The sequence below is a fragment of the Macrosteles quadrilineatus genome, unplaced genomic scaffold, assembly GCF_028750875.1.
Source record: "Macrosteles quadrilineatus isolate MER2022 unplaced genomic scaffold, UCM_ALF_1.0 Scaffold_1__1_contigs__length_201487025, whole genome shotgun sequence".
NCBI lineage: Eukaryota > Metazoa > Arthropoda > Insecta > Hemiptera > Cicadellidae > Macrosteles > Macrosteles quadrilineatus.
Genome location: NW_026542594.1, coordinates 181,073,876 through 181,097,052, shown reverse-complemented (window position 1 = coordinate 181,097,052; position 23,177 = coordinate 181,073,876). Strand labels below are relative to the sequence as shown.

General features: G+C 33.1%; 1 protein-coding gene across 1 annotated transcript in view; it reads right to left on the bottom strand.

Annotated features, from left to right (window-relative positions):
* The window catches only part of LOC129003029 (G-protein coupled receptor GRL101-like), a 79,740-nt gene that overhangs the window by 21,691 nt on the left and 34,872 nt on the right, over positions 1-23,177 (bottom strand). The window contains exons 6-16 of the mRNA XM_054431233.1: positions 20,051-20,173; positions 13,806-13,904; positions 13,430-13,588; positions 10,826-11,020; positions 10,299-10,433; positions 9,032-9,145; positions 6,450-6,569; positions 5,467-5,595; positions 3,128-3,247; positions 2,610-2,724; positions 1,597-1,671 (exon numbers count right to left, since the gene is read on the bottom strand). Of these exons, the coding sequence (XP_054287208.1) occupies positions 1,597-1,671; positions 2,610-2,724; positions 3,128-3,247; positions 5,467-5,595; positions 6,450-6,569; positions 9,032-9,145; positions 10,299-10,433; positions 10,826-11,020; positions 13,430-13,588; positions 13,806-13,904; positions 20,051-20,173 (1,384 nt within the window). The remainder of the gene's footprint in view (positions 1-1,596; positions 1,672-2,609; positions 2,725-3,127; positions 3,248-5,466; positions 5,596-6,449; positions 6,570-9,031; positions 9,146-10,298; positions 10,434-10,825; positions 11,021-13,429; positions 13,589-13,805; positions 13,905-20,050; positions 20,174-23,177) is intronic.

Sequence of the window (23,177 nt, the reverse complement as noted above, 5' to 3'; positions counted from 1 at the left end):
ATTGAGACGTTTCATAAGCAGAAGGGGCAGACCACATACAATATTTTCAGACAACGGTACGAATTTCACTGGAACTGAAAGTCTGTTTAAGAAGCTGGATTGGGAAAACATACAGGAAGTTTCTAGAATTGAGTGGAAATTCATTCCACCAAATTCACCATGACGATCACTAAAGGATCTATTGAAGAGAGTTTTGAAGAAAACTAGTTTGAACTATGAAGAAATGTCAACTACATTGTGTGAATGTGAAAGTGTTATCAATTCCCGACCGCTTACTTACATGTCAGATGATCTGAATGAGTTGAGTCCCATTACTCCATCAATGTTTTTGAAAGATATAAGCGATGTAAGACAACCCGACTTAGACGCTATAGAGGAGATCAATTTACCGAAGAAAGCTGTATACAGAAAGAAAATAAGAGAAGGACTGAAGTCAAGATTCAGAATCGAGTATCTTGGTCAATTATCACACCATAATAATGTCAAAAGTTACCGAGAACCTGAAGTGGGGGAAATAGTACTCATAGGTAATGACTTTGACAAGCGGATAAACTGGGTGATTGCCAGAATTATTGAAGTAATGAAAGGAAGAGATGGAATTGTGCGCACAGTAAGATTGAAGACACCAACCAATGAATTGATTCGCCCAGTACAACGTTTATACCCATTGGAAATAAACTCTAACGAAGAGAGAAAATTAGTTACAAGAAGAAGTACACGATCCAAAGTACGAGTTAATCAACCATAAGTTAATTAACTTGGGTGGGAGGATGTTATATATGCTGTGTTGGTTTAACCTATAGTCAATGGTTAAACTTACTGGTAATTGCCAGCTGTTGTCAATGTTAATATTGTATGCTTACTAATAATTAAAACACATGTTATTAATTTAAAGGAGAGATTGAAAACAAAAGAGTTGAGTTTTATGTTGGCTTTAAAGGAAGGTGTGTTAGTCAAAATGGTTCAAATAAATTATTGTCACTACTTTCACTAAGTACTCATTGTTTTTTTGTCAGTTCCATTCGTAACAGTCGGAGTAAATTAATCCAAGGACGATTTTTATGTGCGTGTATGTGTGTTTGTGTCTTCGTTGTGTTACATTTGACGAGTCCTGGATTAACAAATTAAGGTGAGTGAAGCCCACAAGCTGATCAATACAAAAAGAACATAGTTACACGAGCCACTCACGGGATGTGCTACAGTCAACATTCAAAAGTTTTCTGGCTTTACAATAATAAAGAGTTAACGTCACATAAAAGATGCAGCAGTTCACAATATGATGCCATTTCAGTTAGACTTCATAAAACATTTCCATAGTTGACAAAATAAGCAATTTATCAATGCAGAGGGGTACTTAAATGGGCATCTCAGGACATAAAGAGCTCCAAAATTCTATGATTCATTCAGGGTGGCACAAAAATACACACTGTAAAACGTATCTAATTTTTCGTATCTTTGTATATATTTTCATATAAATTTCTATATACTTTTCGCATGTAAAATTTATAATTCGCCTTTTTATAATTTCTTTTACTGTAGTGTTTAGTACATTTGCAATTTTGTGTATCTTAATTGCAGTCTAGGTCCATTACTTACAGATACAGAAGTCTAGCAAGCTGAAGAAAAGAACTGTTGTTCAGGGTCTCGTTTAGTTTGTTGCTGCCCAAGTAACTGAAACAATATTAATTTTTTCAAAATAACCACAATAACCACTGTTATACCAAATAATAAATTTTATCATCTTGTGAATTCACATCTATTGCATGTATCCTTTTACAGGACAGATTATGGAAAAGACTGTGGTGGCTAAACAGTAAGTACAGATTTGAAAATATAGTAGTTTCTTTTCTATGCGATTTAATTTAAGGCCTGGCCGCACACGGTCGATTTTTCAATCGGCCGATAAAAAAATCGGCCAAAAATAAATCGCCTTTGATTTATGTCTGCGCCCACGTAGCGACTTTTTAGTCGGGAAATTGATTTTTTGAGTGTGTTTAAGCTATCCTAAAATGGACTTTGTTGAATTAAACTGTGTTTGTGATCTTCTAATTAGATCAAAGAAAAAAGAAGAAAACTGAAATATTGGGTTCATCCGATAGTAAGACTTTTAAATCGACATTTTTATAAACTATACACTTAACGTGATGACAGTAAAAAGTTCTTTAATTACTATAGAATGTCTGTTGAAAGTTTCAGTTTTTATTATAACAGCTGTGGCCTTTTTTAGCAAAGAAAACAACACAACTCACACTGAAGTTCACTGACTCCTGTGGAGAACAACAAGCGACTGGTCGATTTTTTAGTCGACCGTGTGCGCGGACTGATAACAATCTGTACGTTACAGATTTTCGGGCAACGATCGCCTTGCCTACGAATCTGTGGCAAAACCCAGATTTTAAAATCGGCGCAATTTTCGATCGCCTGTGTGCGCGCTTCCATTCAAATACATGATGCACAGATCGGCAGATGAAATAGTCGCCTCGAAATATGTAATCGCTCGTGTGCGCCTAGCCTAAGTCAATTGTTTAATGTGCATATCAACAATTTGTAAAGTTCCAGATGTTTCTGAAAAAAATGTTAATTTTTCTATCAGAATCAGCTGTACTTACAACCAGGTGATCTCAGGTTCAGCATCAGCTGGAACATCTGTTAAACCACGGGCCGTGCAGTTGATGTGGACATCTTGACACTCACATTGCGGTAGTAGACGAGAACACTGGAACGCTGCGTACAAACAAGAATTTTAGACAAAATCGTACAACATAGATTAAGCATTCCCCCCCCAGACTTGGCCAAACGGATCTGGCATCTGGCTCAAGACAATTAAAATAATTCATCCATACAAAAAATAACCATATATCACCCACATATTGTCCACTAGCTATTGTGGATATTGAGTGAGTTTCACCATCTACTCTTGGTTTCAAAATTCAACAAGATTTATTTCAAATTCCATTATTTCAAAAACCAAACTACCCCAAAATACTATTAAAACATTACATCAATAGGAAGATATTGGACCTACTTTATGATTGTTATTCAAAGGAAGTTTCTACTTTATATTCATTCCCCTGTGGCAAGGCAACACCAAATCTTTTTGTTTTTTATAATATATATTAAAACTTACGGCAGAAGTCCTCATCATCCCAAGTCTCTGGACAGTCGATATTGTTGTCACACAGTAGAGTGCGAGAGACACACGGACCACTGCGGCACTTGAACTGGTCTTCACTGCAAGTCCAGTTCTCTATGAAAAAAGTTATAGAATCAATATACGCCTATTTTTAAGCTTTGTACAGTAAAGCACTGTCTGATAGAATAATCCACATGAAAACGCTACAATGGCATACTGATATTAGATGTTTAAGGTATTTACACTGCACACAAAATATTTTTCCCAGTAAATTAAGTGTAAAGTAAAGTTTAAAATTCCTTCCAGCCAATAAAAATCTGAAGAAGAACAATCCAATAGAGCTTTAGTTGGCTATTTTGATTTTTTAATCATGATTTTCCCATAGGACCCTAAAGTAACATAATATTGGATTTTCAAACTAAAGTCGTCAACAATTTTGATTAAAATTTAATTCAACCCTTAAACATAAAACAAAATCATACAACCTACTTTGTAAACTTTAAGGTTCAAAAGTGATTGCAGCTTTTACGATTTTCCCCATAAATATCATGGATCTCTTACCCATGATGGGGATTAATGAATCAGATTGCTGATATGGCTTATTAGATTATAGCCTTAGGAACTTCAACTCAACTCAATGTTTAGGTATTTAATATCTTCCACACAAAACTGAAACAATAAAGATAGATAGTTTTAAGCATACAGCACATGGCTTAGTGAAAAGAATGGCGGTGGTTTAATAGTTGTTGAAATGGCTTTATTTAATTGTAGTGACTCGCTACAAGACATTGGCGCAAGTCACGTGACACAGTTAGGTGTACGCGCGCAGTTTCCCCGAGAAAAGCACGTGCGGCGAGAGTCAGAATAGAGTAGTAGTGTGTCGTGCATGGTCCCATTAACAATTAAACATCCGGATAAGTAGTAGCATTAAGACTATGACTATGAGTAGTTAAGTATATAGGGGTTGGGAAAGGGTGTAGGCAAGGGCAAACTTATTTTAATTATGTAATTTATCAGGTTCACCAATGGTCGTGGTGTGGTAATTAATATCCCAAATTTAGAATTCACATTTGCTATAATCTAGTTACTTTTCACGAATCAGAATAAGTCCTGTATATTTATTTCTCTGTTCACTATATTATAATTAGATATATTAAATAAAATAAAAAGCTGGCTGTGATATGCAGCTAAGGTAATATTGTGCACTTTGACGAGGTAGTTAGCTTCCTTGGAGTAGAGTTGAACAACGACAGGAAATGTGCGTGATTTGGTAGTGGTAAGAGGAAGGTTTATAGGGCCGAGGTATACTGTAGAGTAACTGGTATTGTTATCATTATCAACCAATCTTTTAGTCTGGCCATTATATTGTTCATGTTGAAATAGTTTTAGAGCTTGCAATATGGTTATTCGATGCCAAATATCAATTATGGTTTACATACAACATAAAATGTGTTAGTGGTTTGTTGAAGTAAACTCTCCGTTCTTGTTTAAGACATGTAAAATATGTAGTTTTGTTGTTTATATACAAATAAATCGTTTTGACCGATTCTTTATTATGTGTTGGCAGAATATGAATAATTCCTTTGATAATAGAATTATCATTAATATAATTATATATATATATATATATAATCTATATCTATAAAAGAGGAACTATGTATCTATATATATGTGTATATACGTTATAGACTCCGAAACCGCTCGACAGATTGTAATGAAACTTTCAGGCATTATTAAGCATCTTTTAAGGATGGTTCAAGTGAAGTTTGGTGCAGATCCGTCAAAAGGGCTCTGCCCCAGAGGGTTTTAAGTGGGCCAATGTCAGACTTTTTGATCTAGAATGTTTACAAATAAATATAATTTAAAAGCAGATGTTTACTTTCACCAACTGTTTTGTACGTTTGAATAACTACAACATTCTGTATTAGCATTAGTCATGATTTGAAATAGTGCCACAGTGTTTCTACAGATTGCAGGACAGAAAACTATTTTACTTTTAAATAAGTCCGAATGTATTAAATCCCAATCGCAGCACACCTGTGCACTTAACAACGTTTAAATTCTCCAATGTTAAATATTAAAACATAAAAACCTTTATAAAAGTACTGTATTATAAACAATAAAAGGGATGACTTTTTTAAATGTATGACAGCATGTTATGAACAGCTAATTTGCAACCAAAAGGTGAGTGAGCGTAGCGAACGAACATCAACCTGGAGGCGAGTAAGCGTAGCGAACGAACTTCAACCGGGACGTGATTGAGCCATGCGAATACTTATGAAGTTAAACGGGACAAAGCCCGTGGGTACAGCTAGTTATATATATATGCTTACTGCAGTTTTTGAGGTGTGAATTATCAGCACAACCACTTCTTGACTTGCCGTCACTATAGCATCTGAGATGTCCGCTGACACATTGTCCGTTATCACAGGCAAAGTCTCTTGGTTGACACGGAACAGTACCTGGGGTAAAAACGAAATATAAATAAAAAGTTAAAATTGCCCTGTTGTAACTGTCGAGTGATCGAGTTCGAGTGATCCTGATATTGGGTTATTCAACAAGGCTCGAGTAGAATTGAAAATTAGATTGGCTAAAACCAGAACAGCGGTCATATTAACTTGACAACCGGACCACTCAACGTTTAAAACAAGTTGTGCCGTTGAATGTGGATCCTTAAGGATTTACACTTAAGGATTTGGTTTGTTAAATAATTACGTCCTGTTAAAGCTTAAGGATTGTTAATGAGATAAAAGCTTTTGTCAAGTACATACTACACACTTAATGTTAAGAATTATGAATAAACACGAACACTTATTGGATCACTAGAATTGCTCCAATGATGAAGTAACTGATACCCATTGCGTTACAATTGCACAAAACTATTGTAGCATTGATTTGAGATAGGTTCTAAAAACATCCCATCTTTGTAGGCCAGATGTAACTACTTAAAAAAAAAACATTGTTGAATGAGCTTTTCATAGAGCGTCCTAATACTGATTTATCTATCACCAATATATTTATCTATTTGATAATGCAATAACTCTCTAAATAAACAAAAAACCAACACCACACCTTGTCAACAGCTCAAGAAAAATTCATGTTTTTCTCAATAACACACTCTCACTGTGAAAGAAATGGAATTGTTATTCGGAATCAACATACTGTACTCATATTATTGAGTTAAGAGTATCAACTCCATTGTAGATTATTTACAGTCAAAGATAGAACATTTTATTCATACAACATGACCTTAGCTTTTAAAAAGTAATTTATTTGTGACTTGGGTGCTTACTGTGTCGTATTGTTGCATACTTACTACAATTAGCCTCATCAGATCCATCTAGGCAGTCCAGATAGTAGTCGCACCATTTGGTCTCCTGTAGACATTGGCCTCCTAGCAGGCATCGTTGAGTGGCTGGCGGGCATGGCGTGTCATCTGTACAACAGCACAGAGAAATAAGGTACAGAGGAAACACGTTAATGTCGTCCACTGTGTACTTTCAGCTCTAATTTTCTTTTAGGGATACATTTGATAAAATATTGTGACATGTTAATGTCTAATGAAGAATTGATGGTGCTATTGTAAGATATGGCAGTGAAAATTCTCACTTCCTTAACATTATCACTAGGTTTTTCAAACTTATACCATGTGTTTTATAGGCATAAGAATAGGAATAAACATAGTTTAAAGTATTTTTTTCCGTTAAGTACACTCTTAATATTTTTTTTTAGGTAATTAACTAAATTTGATATAACTTCAGTTCTAATTATTGGATTTTAATCATTAAACCATCAGTTTGCAGGGAATAATGCCCTCTAAATATTTTGGTAGAGTTATAACAGTATATTGATTTATTACTTTTTTATGGGTCATTTTGTAATTTTAAAAAAAGAAATTGGTTTTCTGTGGAAATTAAAAAATCTTTTTTTACTTTAGAATAGACATACATTTACAATTTTCTACCTAATTATTTAGATAATAACATTCTCATCACTTGGTAAAAATTTGAATCATGTAGCATAAACCGTTTTAAAGATATATCAAATTTAGTAGTTAAAAATGTTAAAAAACTAATTTGCGGGAATCGCACTCTAAAAGTTACACGAGGTTGTGTACCCACGGTGATACTTATTGTTGAGTTATGGATCAATTTTTTGTTTATGCAAGCATTGTATTATTATTTATTATATTATTATGTAATTATTACTTACTTATAATATTATTAACAATAATAATAATATTATTATTACTGAAATAAGTCAATGGCCGGGGTTTTTAAAACTATTTTCCGTATCATAGTTTATTTACTTGATATGTTGTTACCAGAGGCTGAAGATGGGTTTTGATGTAAACTCGAAATATACCGCAACATTTTTTTAGTAAATTGTGTGTAATTTTAATTTAATTTATGTGATGAGAAGCCAACAAACTAAGATTAACATAAAGACTGAGTAACTGAATCGGCCAATGAAGTTCATCGTGTTTGTAGTTTTAGATTGTTAAAATTAATCTCTGGGTACGTTAAAATATCCATCCATTAAAGTGGAGGTAAATAACATTAACTAAAAAATTACCTAAGGGTATTTTTACTACGTTTAATACTTCTTACAACTCTACTCATTTGATAAACTAATCAAAATTATTATTTTGGTTTGTGGGTCAACTATGAAAATACAATTTTTACTTTTTTAAGTACTGCCCAATTTAAGGTGGGAAGTACAGTTACATTTCAATAAATATTGGACTTCAAATTACAACATAAACGCAATTTTTATATGTAATGGTGTATGTAAAATTATAAGAGCGAAGGAAATTAGGTAGTTGCATACGATAATGTATGCACATAATAAGGGCGTCTTATGGCTTTGTTCTCACAAACAATGAGCTCCTGTAGGGTGTTCTAGAACTTACAGAGCCTCTAACAAAGCGATTGAATGAATAATACATGATTACATGAATCTTAGACAGAAAATTAGGGCGACAACTTTGTGGTCTTCACATAACATAAAGGAATCACCAAATAAGGACGTTCTATTATAACTATTCAACTACCAGTCAGATACTGTTTGAAATTTTATATGTAAAAAATCAAAGATAAGTTTGTTAAGAGAGTATGTTTTTATGTTTGAAAATTTGCTCTGAAACGTGTGATTTTTTTATGAATCTTAGCTGATAAATGTATTGATTATGATACTCTATAAGTGAACAATGGTGTTTAATATAGGTAGATTTACAGCCATTCATGCCAATCATAGTCCTCAGAAAAGTAAGTTGTTGAATTTACTCTAAACAACGTATTTCACTCTACCAAACAATATACCTAAACTTTATCAAACAAAATAACAACAATTAATCTTACTAAACAACCTCTGCAATTTACTTAACTTAAAAAATATATCAACAAATAATAAGTACAGTTTGTACAGTGTTTTGAATATATATGTTTCTCTAACATACACAGTTTAATCTAATGAAAACCTAGTGCTGTCAGAGCTTGCTGACAATAAAACACAAATACTTGAGAGATGGAATTCCTGAAAAAGTGTTAAAAACAGGAGATCGAACACAAAAAAAGATATCATACAACAGATTGAAGTGACTGAGTTGCAAAGAATCTAAATGGCAAGACTTCACGTGTAAACGGATGATGGGAATATAGTCGCTGAAATATGGATGTAGGGAGAAATTGGCGAGGATAGGACAGTTAGAAGACAACGGTGAGAATAGCGAGACATTATGAAGGAATGCCTAAAGCTGAAAAGAAAATAATGCTTTCAGAGGGAGTTTTTAACAGGTGGTAAAAGGCATATTGGCACACCTGGGAGATAACGGGGCTGCTAAACTGATAACGATTGATGGAAGTATACTGATTACTGTTAGTATTGGTATCTACTTACGACAGTTGTGTTCATCTGATCGGTCGTAGCAGTGGTAGACCAAATCACACCTTAGGGACAAGTCTATACACTGGCCACTGAGACATGTGAACTGTGTCTCATTGCATTTCATATCTGGAAATTAATGATATTTCATATATTATGAATATATTAATTTTTTAGACATTAAAGTTGTGAATCTGAAATTTGAATGAATATAGACTAATCGTTTGATAGAATTTGGATTTGTTCAATGAAGGGAACTATCAGCTATTTTTATGAGGACACTGCCAAGTATAACCAGGCGACAGGTTAAGAATAATGAGCACCCTGATTTCTGTCGTATATTAGTATTAGTGTTGAAATTCGCTTAGTCTGCAGGTTTGCTGGGGCGGGGGTATTTGTTTTCTCATTAGAAATAGTAGTTCCTCCTAAACACATTTTAAATTAAACTCTTAGAATAATATGTTAGTATTTGGCATACAATGTTTTCCAATAAATTTCGTTAGTGAGTTTTTAAAGAATCATTTTTAAATATTTGAGTTGTATGTGGTTTTCTATGATGGTAAGCTAGCTATTGGAATTTTACATTTAGTAAAACCCCTCAATAACCTCCTTATCGGGATATCTGACCTTAGGTCCTTTTAAAAGCTACACATTTCTAAAAAGTTGTACGAGTGGTCATAAAGCATAATTTGTTTTATGACAAATAATGTCCAAACATACCTCGTCAGACAATCCCTTTACAAGTAGTATAGTTTGAAACTTGCGCCTTGTCAAGGATTGTCTGGCGAGGTATGTTGACCCATTATTTGTCATAACAACCCTGGGGCTATGGAAATAAATTATAAGAAATTCACGATTTTACCCCGATCGTGAATGACGACGATGAAGTTTCTGTGATCGTGCGATACTGTGATATTTCTGCGATTGCGGAAGATGTTCTGGGTTCTACCACAATCGCAGAATACAATTAACGTGTTCCATGACCGTGGGAGATTTTCAGGACTTTTTTGCGACCTATTACAATCGTGAAAATTTGTGAAATAATGTACTTTTCCTGGTAAAAAGTTGTTTTGCTCATTGTAATTCCACCTTTTGTCCCATCATAGTCGGATATGACAGGTTCTACTATCCTAAATTCCAAAACATTATGTAACAATTTTAACAATCGTGACTGCCTGCAACAAATCCTCCAACTAAACTCATTGATAACAATGGAATTACACTAATGAAAAATAATTTCCTTGTCGAATCTACGAGATTAAGATGGGATTCCTTAAGTTACCAGGACAATTGAGTTCGTCATCGCCGTGGAGACAGTCAATCTTCTTGTCACATCGGGTGATCACCGGCATTTTGCGACCATCGAGACATCTGAAGTTGGCAGCAACCTCGGTCACTCTGTTGGATATCTCGGTCCCTGGAATGACAATGATTGAAGTATTACATTTACATTTGGAAGCTTGCTGCTTGGTCTGGTCAAGAGCGGTCTTACACATACATTTAGGCTAGGCTCTGTGGGTTTGTGGGTTACTTATCACTTAGATACAACGCATTATTGACAATGTAGCTATAGCTAAAGTCAACCTTGGACAATGATCACGTACCGTAGCATTTAAATGTGTTGATGTTGCCTATTTTTTACATTTCACGCTGTTTTCATCTTTTGTTAGAATACTGGCATATGCCAGGCAGTAATTTGAAACACTAATAAGTTGTATTTATTTTTTAAGTTTATGAAGATGGTTGATGAAGATGAATCCACGAATGTTTTTTTTTTATATATTGTAAACATCTTCGTTTTATTCTCACTTTTCACTAATGATTTGAAGTTTCTGTTATCATACTTACCACAACCGAATTCGTCTGATAAGAAGTTGCCGTTGTGACAGTCGTTGGATCCGTCACACAGATACTGGGGTTGAATACAGCGGACTTTGCCTGCGTTTTGGGGCAATGGAGGGGCAAAACATCCTAGAGCTACCCCTAACTCACACACAGCAACTCCTGTATAAAAAGGAAGGGTAACAAATTTAATACTTACTGTATAGGATATTTCTCAGCAATGACGTCATTGATGACATAAATCAACCACACAACTCGGCTCGATATTGTCTATTATTCAAAGCAGTGTCAGGTTTCTTATCCACAATTTGAATCACCTAGTAGTGAAAACCAGGTGAAAAATATTTTGTTAGAAACTGGTAGTGTTGTAAAATATAATCTAACTGCATAAGATCAATATTCCACGAAACAAAACTTAATTCAAGATTAAAGTCATCTCCCGAACTTCAGTTTCAGTAAATCTGCAGTTGAGGAGGTTAGTTTTTGTGGCTTGACGAATCTTCTTTAATTAACCAGCTGATCAACAATAAGAGTCAAAACTTCAACGCTGTAAACAAATTTAGTAATAACTTATGACCGTAATACCATAGGAAAGAAATTGCTTATATTTTTTTAAATTAAATAATTTAGTTTCAACCAATAGGAAGCTAAACTTTTCACCAAAATATCTTCAAACTTTCGGTGCAATTATGGGTAAGGTATATAAAATCATACGTTTTAACCTCTCTGTGGGACACCCTGTACATATATTTAAAAAATCTAATATTGTTTCCTTGGTCTATCGGTTTCTATTAATTAATGGATTATGTTCTTTTTTATTATTAATTTATATCTTAATAGTTTATTATGAAATCGTTACATTTTTTAGTAATATAATTCAAAACTTTTATAAATTCTAAGAAAGAGAAGGATAATGAGTAAACTTTTAATTGAGAAATGGATTAAAGACTTGATGATTCTTATAATTAACCTTTAGCAGGACTGATGGCTGAGAAGAAGTCTTTGGAGAGTAAGTGGTAAACCTACCATTGAACTATAAATAAAACTTTTGAGTACGTAGTATATAGTACCAAGTCAATGTTGAAATTGCATTAGGACGCCATTCATTTACGCCATTTGAATATTTTTTTAAAAATTTTTCGTTTTAAAGGTGTGATTAGTTTAGATATGTGAAATAATTGATTTATTAATCTTATACTGTTAATTATTCAATTTAAAACAATCAGTATCTTTAGTGCTAGAGGCTAAGAAGTATTTTAAAAATAACTACACATTTTATATGTTTATCTAAAGTTATGTATGTGACAATGAGTTATGAGCCTCGTAACCCAAATACTGCCACCAGATACATCATACAAAAACAATATATTTTATGTTTGATTCAAAGACTTTGTTAAATAAAAATTTGGTAACCATGCAAGTAAGTCAAAAGGTGTATTGCCAAATTTATTCCCAAACCATTATTTGATCACCTTGGTAAAGAAATAAAGGAAAGAGGAAAATTTGAAAATACTTAAACTTAGAAAAAGTTAGAAAAAAATAACAGGAAATATAAAAAAAATCCTAATAAAAACAAACAAAAAAGAAGATCAGAATTATTAGAAAAGAAGGAAGGAAATTATGTTAAAAGAAAATACCCCCGCCGCAGCAAACCTGCCGACTAAGCGAATTTCCATTTCCCTGAATGGATTTACACTAAAATGTCTCCTTAAAAATATCACATTTATTCCCTATTTAAAAATAATCAGTTTAAAACATACTTAGGTTTGCTGCAACAGGGAGGGTAAAAGTGTTTTTTATGTAAAATGTTAATAGTTGGTAAGAAATAAAAACATTTTCCAAATTTGGACAAAATATGTTAATAAACAAGCAAACTACAACAGTTTACTTATTCTCCATAAGAATAACATGGAAATTTTAAATTTACAATTTTTTGGAATTTTCTCCGTAACTATTAGGCGCATTACAACGCTTCAGTATACTAAATTATTTGTTTTTTTAAGCTCTACAAAATAGTTTAGAAAGAAATTGCAAAATTTTATGCTTTTTGGGTCAAAAATGGGAAAAACCCATTTTTACCCCATAAAAGCCCCCATAAACCCCCGTTCCCATGATCTGATCATGCTGGTTCGCGAACTCGTTCGAATAAACGTAGGTTTACACGTTTGTACCAAATTTCATCAAAATCGGATCATTTTTGCTCGAGTTATCGCGCTAACGGACACATATATATATATATATATAAATATATATATAAATATATATATATATATATATATATATATATATATATATATATATATGAATTTGAACGGATGGTGTTTTTGGCCTCTAGGGACCTCAAAACGAAAAAAAATCGGTCCCGGGTCCAGGTCTTACCATGAGTACTACGGTAATAGCTTATTCCCTATATGGGAAATTCGCTAAAAGAGAAATGGAAGAAAGCAAATTAATCAGATCCCCCCACCCCAAAATAAAAATACGAAGAAAAAATAAGAAAAGTATTTCAGATGAGTTTAGATGATCTTTTAAAATATTTTCTTTTTTAATAACTTCACGGATGGTTCTCACCATAGTCCACCGAATACACATGTCCACAATCCACTTCGTCAGCACAAGAAGAGTCTGTAGCGTTGACTACACAGTCGCACTGTGAGTCACACACGTTGGCTCTCCTGATACAACGACCATTGGGACATCTGAACTCGTCAGAGCTGTTGCACTCCTTGCCTGAGACATAGGAGTTGATGTCAGTTACGAAAGCTAGTCACAATTAAAATGTACATTATGGAGTCAGTGTCGTAATAATATTGTCTGCAAACATAAAATTGGCCTTTAATGAGTTTATCATTAATTACTAGTACACGCTGGTGTTTGATGGGATAAAAGCTCATAGAAAGATCATGTGTATAAAATAGAATCAAAATGTTGTCGAATGTTTACTCACAGTTCAGTTCGTCTGCGTGGTTTTGTGTACAGTGAGGCCAGCCGTCACACCAGTAGTACCTGTGAACCTTTGTTCCGTCCTCACAGTCAGCGAACGAGTCTGCATCAAAAATAAAATTACCTCATCAGTATTTATCAATAAATTAAAATCATGCCAAGTTTCTAACTGCCGGTACTTTATATTGAATATTCTGAATAGGCTAAGATATTTTGATGATGAAAATCATAAACGCTGCAATAACTTTAGCCGTAAATTTTACCGCAATGGAGGTTGTACCAAATTGTGTAGAGTTAAAAGTTCTGTTAAAAAGCAAAACTTTTTTTAAACACAGCAGTATTTGTGAAAATTGGATTTGTGGGTTGTATGGAAAAATCACCTTTATAAATCTAAATTTCTACTGATTACTACCCACATACCAAATCTCACTAAAATGGACCATAGATGGAATCCAAAAAACAATAATTCCACCCAAAATTCAAACTCGAAAAGGTTGACAAAAACAATACTTATGTAAGGGAAGAAAGTAAAAACTACCTATTGCAGTTGGCGTAGTAAACGTTAAGGTATTTATTAATTAATCAGACAAATATAACAAAAAATTCATTTTACCAAGCTACTGTTTGTGTGAACACCGACAAATTAACGTAATGCTTTTATTATTGAATTTAAATGTTAGTAACCAATCAATCAATAATTGAAAAAAATTTAGGCTACGATAGCCAGACATAATTATGTAATAAAATTATAACAGGAAATGCATTTCTCGTAGTAGAGGAAACATTTCCTTCTTTAACAGGAAAAGTACTTTCATGATGATTGAAAAATAAATCACAACAATCAGAAATCATTAAACCCTGCAAGGACTCTTTAATATCAAATGAAAATAACTATTTATATTCGGAGCAGCGCATTGCGGGATAAGGAGATGAACAGGCAATAAAAGGGTTGTAAAGTGAAATTGTAAACATTCAGCTGGACTGTAATATTACTGTAGAACCACTTTGGAAGATGTCGTCTCGTTATGACTATACTTATGCACACTCAAGATATATCTGTGATTTTGTGTTTCCACAACATCAACTGTTGCTAATGAAGCTAAACTATCTTTTATTGCAATTTTATTTTAATAATTAACTTGACATTTGGCATATCAAGTAAGTTCTAAATTATTTTTTTACATTTTTACAAAATTGTTTATTGTTTTCAAATATGAATGACTGACAATAACGAATTTTAAATAATGCGTTGTATATAGATCAACCTACAACATCTAGAAGTTGAATGAAAGGAATAACTTAAATGGAGTTCATGTAGCAGTTTACAAATAAAATTTACATTGAAAATATAGCATTTTTTACAATAACTGTAGGATAATATCGTCTCGTGAATATGAAACGAAATGAAAATCCTTCTTTACTGAGGTGAACTTAGAACCTCACGGTCCTTTCTTACAGTTAACCTCTCATGTCCATGTTAAAATTATATACCAGAATACAGTAACAATTAACTCTGAAATACATCTTGTTTATAAGATCCAAGAGTGTTTCCTTGGATGTATTTTAAAAGCTAAGGCGTAATGTCGAAGATTATGTCATGAGAGAGGTTAATTAATCAATGTACAGCAGAAGAAAATGACGAAAGTGTGAAAACGTTAAAGATGTAGATTTCTATCGTACACCTAATCTCGTATGTTTGAACCACTTAAAGGCTTTATTTCTATTTATGTATGTAACTGTACAAAGTAACTATCTGGAAAGAAGTTTATGTTTCGAAAATTATGTTCATACATCTGACTACATCATGTAATAGTATATTTCGTACCTAGGGCCGAAACCTATTTTGGGCGTGGCACGAACGCTATTTTTCACCAAACTATACCCTATTACCACTATTCAGTATTCACCAGAATAATAATGCACAGTAACAGTCAACACAACTACAACCTTAAAGTTATGTGAAGAAATAATTTTGGGAATCAGCAATAATAATAATAAACAGTTGCTAGGCAACGGTGACAAAAAGCATCGATACTGATTGTGTATTTAAAATGCATTAATTAGTGTTTTAAGAAAGTAAGTGAACAGCTTATTTTTGACTCTAGGGATGTAAACACCAGCTCAATCCCCAAATGACGATGACAGCTGGCATAGTTAGCAATACCATAGATATACTATGGCAATACGTAGCTTTCGGCCTCAAATAAACGTTTGTAAAACGGCTAAAAACATGGTGTGGTGAAAAACAATATTAATGAACCCAGGGATGAAAAGTTTTGTGCGGCTTACAGGCCTACATGGAAGTTTAACTCTCAACCGGCTTTAATGTTTACTCTAAGCTAGAAGTAAAATACACTATTCAAAATTCAACCAAATGTTTTTGGATAATTAGTAAGTTTTTGTAGAGTTATTCGTAGTATTATAAATTTTGGTCTAAAATGTGAGGGTCATGCATTTTACTATCAACTGGTTAAAAAAAGTTTCAAGCTAAATTGACTGATCAAGTGGTTGCTTTGAAACTTTGAGACTTATTTTAAAAGTTGATTCTCTATCAAGCTTTAACTAAATTTCAGACCTGGAGAGAGGTGATCGTTTACTCCCCACTCTCTGTTGAATTATTCGATTACTTTTCTTTAAAGTTTAAATGGACCTCGCTTTTAGCGGATTTTCAGGTTGGTTCTTCCACCATCGATACTTGGACCGATGGCTTGAGGGGAAAAATGTGTTTATTTTGGTCTTTTAGGGGTTTCTAACTAATTATCTCTATCAAGACGCCCCCGTTAAATTCACCCCTCACTCGCCTTACTGTTTTAGAACAATTAATTTAATATATCATTAATTTGGTTGAACTTGTTTCACTAAACTGTTATGAGTTGTTTTACTTTAGTCAGTGAAACACATCAAGTTTCACCTCAATAAGCTACATGCCAATAATGGCTTTTAAATGTTACATGTATATATCAAGTAATACATGTTACGTAATACATGTTGCAAAAATACATGTGCAATTAAATGTTAAGTAATAAATTGAGACAATATTTATTGCTATATTTTTTCTTAACAGTTACAAACGGTTTTGTTTCTCCTCTGTTTTACTACTTCTTCCCCCAAATAAATGTCTACTAAAAGCCACGGTAGATGTAACACCCTTATTTGAATATCACTACAACAATCACTACATAGTTACATCTTATCACTATAACATCGTTACATCTTATCACTATATAACTTGTTTTACTTTCTCCCCTATCCATAGTATATGAACATGAAATTACAGAGTTACGTCAAATAACACTTGTAATACTATATTTACACTTATACTGTTAACTCAAAAGACGGTAAATACATAAAGGTTGATAAGTGGTGATTGATTTCGATTGGACACTCCAATCATCATCAGACCCAATATGCTAAAAGTTTTATTTGAAGTATATTTTTGTAATTACAAGTAATTTAATAACGCGTACGATGCCGATCAAGAAGTTATAATAGTAACCAAACTAAACAGTGCAACCCCCATTGCTGTAAAATTACGCTTCAAAAGTTATTGTTACTTATGTTATTTTCAAAAAAAGAAAAATAACTGAAAATCGGACCTTTGAAAAACGTTGGTTTTGATTAAATTAAGTATGATATGGTCCTTAAAATTCTAAACAAAATACTACAAACCCCCATTACTATTAAAAGTTATGGTTCAAAAGCTATTGCTAATTTTGTGATTTTCCCTATAAAATATCATACTTACTCCCACCGCTTACCCATGATAAAGGTTGTCGACAAGCTAATGGGAGAAATGTGTGTCAGATTGATGATGCTGTTTATTTTATGTTCATGCATATGTAGTTATATGTTTACTACAAGATAAAGGTTGGATATATATATATTTTAAGGAAATATAAAACTTGGAAATACAGAAATTTTTCAGCTACAGTACTGTATAAAGTTATTTTCATTCTGTACCAGGAGTTACTATAATTACTAAGTAATGAATTTTTGGATTAATTTATTTGGAGGGAGTACTCGAATACAGAGGATGTTCTCATCACCATAAAGACATTTCATTTTGTTTGGGAAAGGTAGACCTAAACATTAATTCACCTGAATCCCTAGTTTACGGCATGATTAGAAGTCCAGCATAAACTTAACAAATCATGTTCCTACTTATAGTCCGTATGATGGAACCTTTCGCTTACCCAGCGTCTACATGATACAGGCCCTGGCCTTAAACAGTAATTGGTTATCCCTATAGGTACACGGAGGTCTGGAGACAGGTTCCATCATACGGAGTATAGGCCGTCCTACAGGGGAAATGTATATATTACTTTAAAAAGAAATACAAAAGTATTGGCAAATTTTTACTTGGAAAACTGAATAAACTTCACGTATCTATTCCATCTTTGCACTCACCTTCAACAAGCTCTCGCCAAGTGCATTTCGCTGAATTGTGAATTATTAATGTCCATATCTGATATGTCTTTGAGAATTCCTTAGAATTGTAAAAATGGAAGTGTCATAGAGATGCATTTTAAAATACCGTATATCGAGATAAGCTGCATCAATTAATTTAATGTTTATAACTAATATTTTTTATGAAATAAAAGTAAATTTTATAAAAGTAAACTTATTATTTGTCTGTGATGTTGTTGTAAAAAATATTACTTATCAATTAGTTCATTGAGACATTCTTTTTAAGACAGGCAAACCAACATGTTAAGGTGGCTATGATAGTGGTTTAAATACCTTATTCATGCAATCCAATTGTTGTCTCCACAACTAGTTTCAACCTGCTAGGAGGTCAATGTTTTTATCGGCCGTATATGTGTGCGCACTATGTGTTTATTATTCGTCGTGTGTTTGTGTAAATGTAAAAAAAACTGTTACTGACGACCTTCATATGAAGTAATTCATCCTTGTACTCACCTGATGATGACCTCCTAGCAGGTTGAAACTAGTTGTGGAGACAACAATTGGATTTCATGAATAAGGTATTTAAACCACTATCATAGTTATTATTCGCAATCCGGAGGCTACCCACACCATAATGATGTTAAGGTGGGTTCCGAACCCTAACATTCCGAAGGCTATAACATTAACATATGTTTTAAAACCCATTGTAGACTGGTGGAATAAAAGCCTCTAAGATAAACCCGCGATCCACTTTGAAGACAAGATCATGACTATTACAAAATAGCATCGCTGGTATGTAGAAGGATTAAGAATTTTTTTGAATTTTAATTTTGAAAAATAATTTGGATAAGATATTTAATTGTTAAAAACCCTTCGAGTCTTTTTCCACTAATTCTCACAAGAAGAAATCTGATAGTAATTAATTAAGTTTCGGACTCAGTTCAAGCAATATAGAATTTATTTGCAGTACAGTTCACCCTTGTACTGCACTCACCCCTTGCTTTGCTGGATACGTTCAACGCTCAGACCCGAGGCCTATGTGGACAGGCAAATGCAAAAATAAACGAGGTAGCTAACCTCATAAAAATTATCATCTTATTTTTTTATTTGAACTCAAGGATTTACATTGCCTATAACAATTAAATTCCCTTTCTTTAGGGCGTAACAGAAATTTTTTTTGGGTAGTTCAGGTGGAAAGTAGAGATCTTTAAGAAAAAGTTGCATTGATGAGTCATTGCTCAAATAATATTGTGTATTTTATTTATACGGGAAGAATCAGTTGGGAACCCGGTGAGGAGAATACTACAAGAGAGTATATAAATATGTAAGAGTATAAAAATATGTGGTTTAAGGTGAAGAAGTATATAACCTCCACTTGAACCTGCCCTTCAAATAATTTAGTTCAACAGCTGAGGTTTGCCAAAACGTCAATCAGCTGTAATATACAAAAATGCAAAAAAGTAGAGGGGGAACTTTCTCTCAAACAGCCTTAATTTTGTGAAATATGGTTGGAAATACAAAATATGATAAAGGAATGTGGAAAAAAGGCAGGTTTAGAAGAAGGTGGTTGAATTGAAGAATATCCCGTCTGTAGATGTATGGAACCAAAGAGAGTTAAAAAGGGAACAGAAAAATACCAGTTGGAGGCAATATGTGGACTCCAAGGACGACTACATGCCAATGTCTGTATATGTATGGATCAAAGGCAATAAAGATTCTTGATTCTAGAGGCCTTTGGTGCTTTGAAAATACTCAGCACTATATTCGTCATTGAATCCATAAAGTTATAAAGATAAGAATTACATTACATACAAAAATTATATTTATTCTCATAAACTTTACCTGGCCCGCAGTCTGTTTCGTCACTGAGGTCTTGACAGTCGAAGACGCCATCACACAGGGATCCAGGACGTAGACATTCGCCATTGTTGCATCTGAACTCTGAGTGCCAACATGATCTGTGAGCTGCAACGTGAACGTACATAGAGTATAAAACAAATTATGACTCCTCAGACTATATAAACTGATATGTCAACCTCTGTGAGCTGCAATGTGAACGTACATAGAGTATAAAACAAATTATGACTCCTCAGACTATATAAACTGATATGTCAACCTCTGTGAGCTGCAACGTGAACGTACATAGAGTATAAAACAAATAGACTCCTCAGACTATATAAAATGATATGTCAACCTCGGGACATCAAATGTTTATAGCATGTTTAACGCTTTATGTGATATTATTATCCTTTCTCATTTCAGGTGTTTGGAAAATTTGAAAAATGGTCATTGCGATTTAAACGAAACAGTGTAAGGAAAAAGATTCTTTACTGCATTTAGTGCAAATTAAGTATTAACAGGTTGACAACTAATTTTCTCTATTAATTCCCTATGAGGAAATTCGCTTTAATCTGTTAAACACAAACTAAACTCAAGTAGGTGTCTTTAAACAAGTAAAATGCTCTGATTTAAAGTTGGAACACTTAAACTTTGAAGTAACTTTACAAACCTTAGCTTCACGCTTAAAGTTCTAAGTAGATGAGCATTAATCAGCTCCGCTTCGTTCGGAAGGTGATTCAGTAATTTCCCTATTAGTTCATGTCCTTTTTATCTCTCGACTTTTGTACTTTGATTTCCGAACTCAATTGTATCTTAATTTGAAGTAAATTAAAGTAATTAAGCAAGTCTTTGAAAATGTTAGCCTTGTCGGAATTCTTCTAAAAAAAAAGAAAAATGCTGACATGCATTGCTATATCCTTAGAACAAACACCATAATGTAATCTTACAAAAAAAACAAAAACAATGTAATACCCTTACAAAATTCAATACACTACAAAACAGTACGTTAGATTTCCGAACTATATGCAAAAAAAGTTAACGATATGTGAAAAAAGTTGTACTTTAACTCATAGAAAGTTATTTTATAAAATTACCAAATAAGTTACTTTTAAAGTAAATACCTAGAAGATGTCTGTATTTAAAATGTTATTCATTTTCCTATAATTTATATGGCCAACCCATATCTAGTACAATAGATACTGCATGTGAATACACATAAATAACACAAAGTAGTTGTGATTGCTGTAGTGATATTCAAATAAGGGCGTTACACCGTGGCTTTTAGGCGACATTTATTTGGGAAAAGAATTATTGTTACAGAGGAGATCGAAACAAACCCCTTTGTAGCTCTTCAGAAAAAGCAAGCAATAAATTGTGTCTCAATTTTCAACTTTTTCAAACTGGAAAAAATATGCTTGAAAGATTCAAAAAGCAATCCCTATAAGGTGAAACATGAGTTTCCTCTGACCAACATAACTCATAACGATTTTAATAAAATTAGTGACACAACAAATAATTTATGCTGAAACAGTTTTAGTAAGGTGTGTGAGGAGTGAATATTGGGGTTGCGTGTTAATGTAAATAATTAATTAGAAACCCCAAAAGGACCAAAATAAAACATTTTCTTCCTTTAAGTCTGCTTATTTAATCAGTCGAAGTATCGATGGTGAAAGAACTAACCTGAAAATCCGCTAAAAGCGAGGTCCATTTAAACTTTAAAGAAAATCTAATCGAATCATTCAACAGAGAGTGGGGAGTAAACGATCACCACTCTCCAGGTCTGGAATTTAGTTAAAGCTTGATAGAGAATCAACTTTTAAAAAAAAGTCTCAAAGTTTCAGAGCTACCGCTCGATCAGTCTATTTAGCTTGAAACTTTCTTAACTAGATAGTAAAATGTATGACCTACATTAGTTTATACCAAAATCTATAATGCCATAACTCTACCAAAACTTACTAATTATAACAAAAAATGTGGTTGAAATTTGAATAACCTACTACATTGTAATTTCAACTTAAAATAAATATTAAGTTGGTTGAGAGCAAAACTTCCATTAGGGCCTGTAAGCCACATAAAACTTTCCAGCACTGGGTTCATTAATTTTGTTTTACATGATGTATTTAAATGTATGACCGTATTTTTTGCAACACAACTTTTATTCGACATAGTACGCACTTTGTATACTATATTGGTATAGTAACTTTGTACAGTAACACATAAATCGAAAATAAAGCCTTTCAGTCATTAAAATATTCTGCGAGGTTATAAATACGATAAAAAATCAATATATTTTTGAAACTTTTCATAATTTAATTTACGAATCATCACCATTTTGTTAATTTATTAATTGTTATATTTTATAGCATTACCATTCATAGTACAGTAGGCCCTAACAGAATTTGAATATAAATATATATTCCAGGCAATGCGATTGGATAGTATCATTGACTATATACTTAACACTACTAGTGTTATATAGTCCAACTAGTGTTATATAGTGATTACATAGTGACTATATAACACCACTAGTGTTATATAGTCAATGATAGTATGTACACGACCACGACGTATAACGATTTCAAGAAGTCATAGGTGTAATTGTTGTTAATGACAAACGTTTTCTTAAAGTCATCCACTAAATTAATTTGTTTGGAAATAAATTGTCTGTACTCTGGAAGTCAGTATTTGAAACCTAAATTTACAAATTGTAAAAAATAAAGCAACGTACACCCGATTCACATTACAGCATTGTTTTGTTACTTTACAGTACAAGATTGGACCATTGAGGTTCAAGGTTTGAGAGAAAATAAGTAAAATTGTAATGTTTTGAACGTCAACTGATCAGCTGTTGAGCCAAATTTAATTTTAACAATAAGTGGGTGGTTGGGACAATGAGTCGTTGCATAACCGTCAGCGGCAATGAGAGGTTATAAACGTAAACATGACCTCTCTTAGAAGTTATGAGTAGTGATTGTTGGTAATTAAAAATGGTCGTAGGTAAAGTAGTGTACGCAACGAAATTTTCAAAGCTCTTCCAGACAAAGCACACAATAGAAAACATTCTACAAATAATGTATACAAAAATCCCTGCTACAAAATTATACTTTTATGCCTTGTGAAAAATCTGATC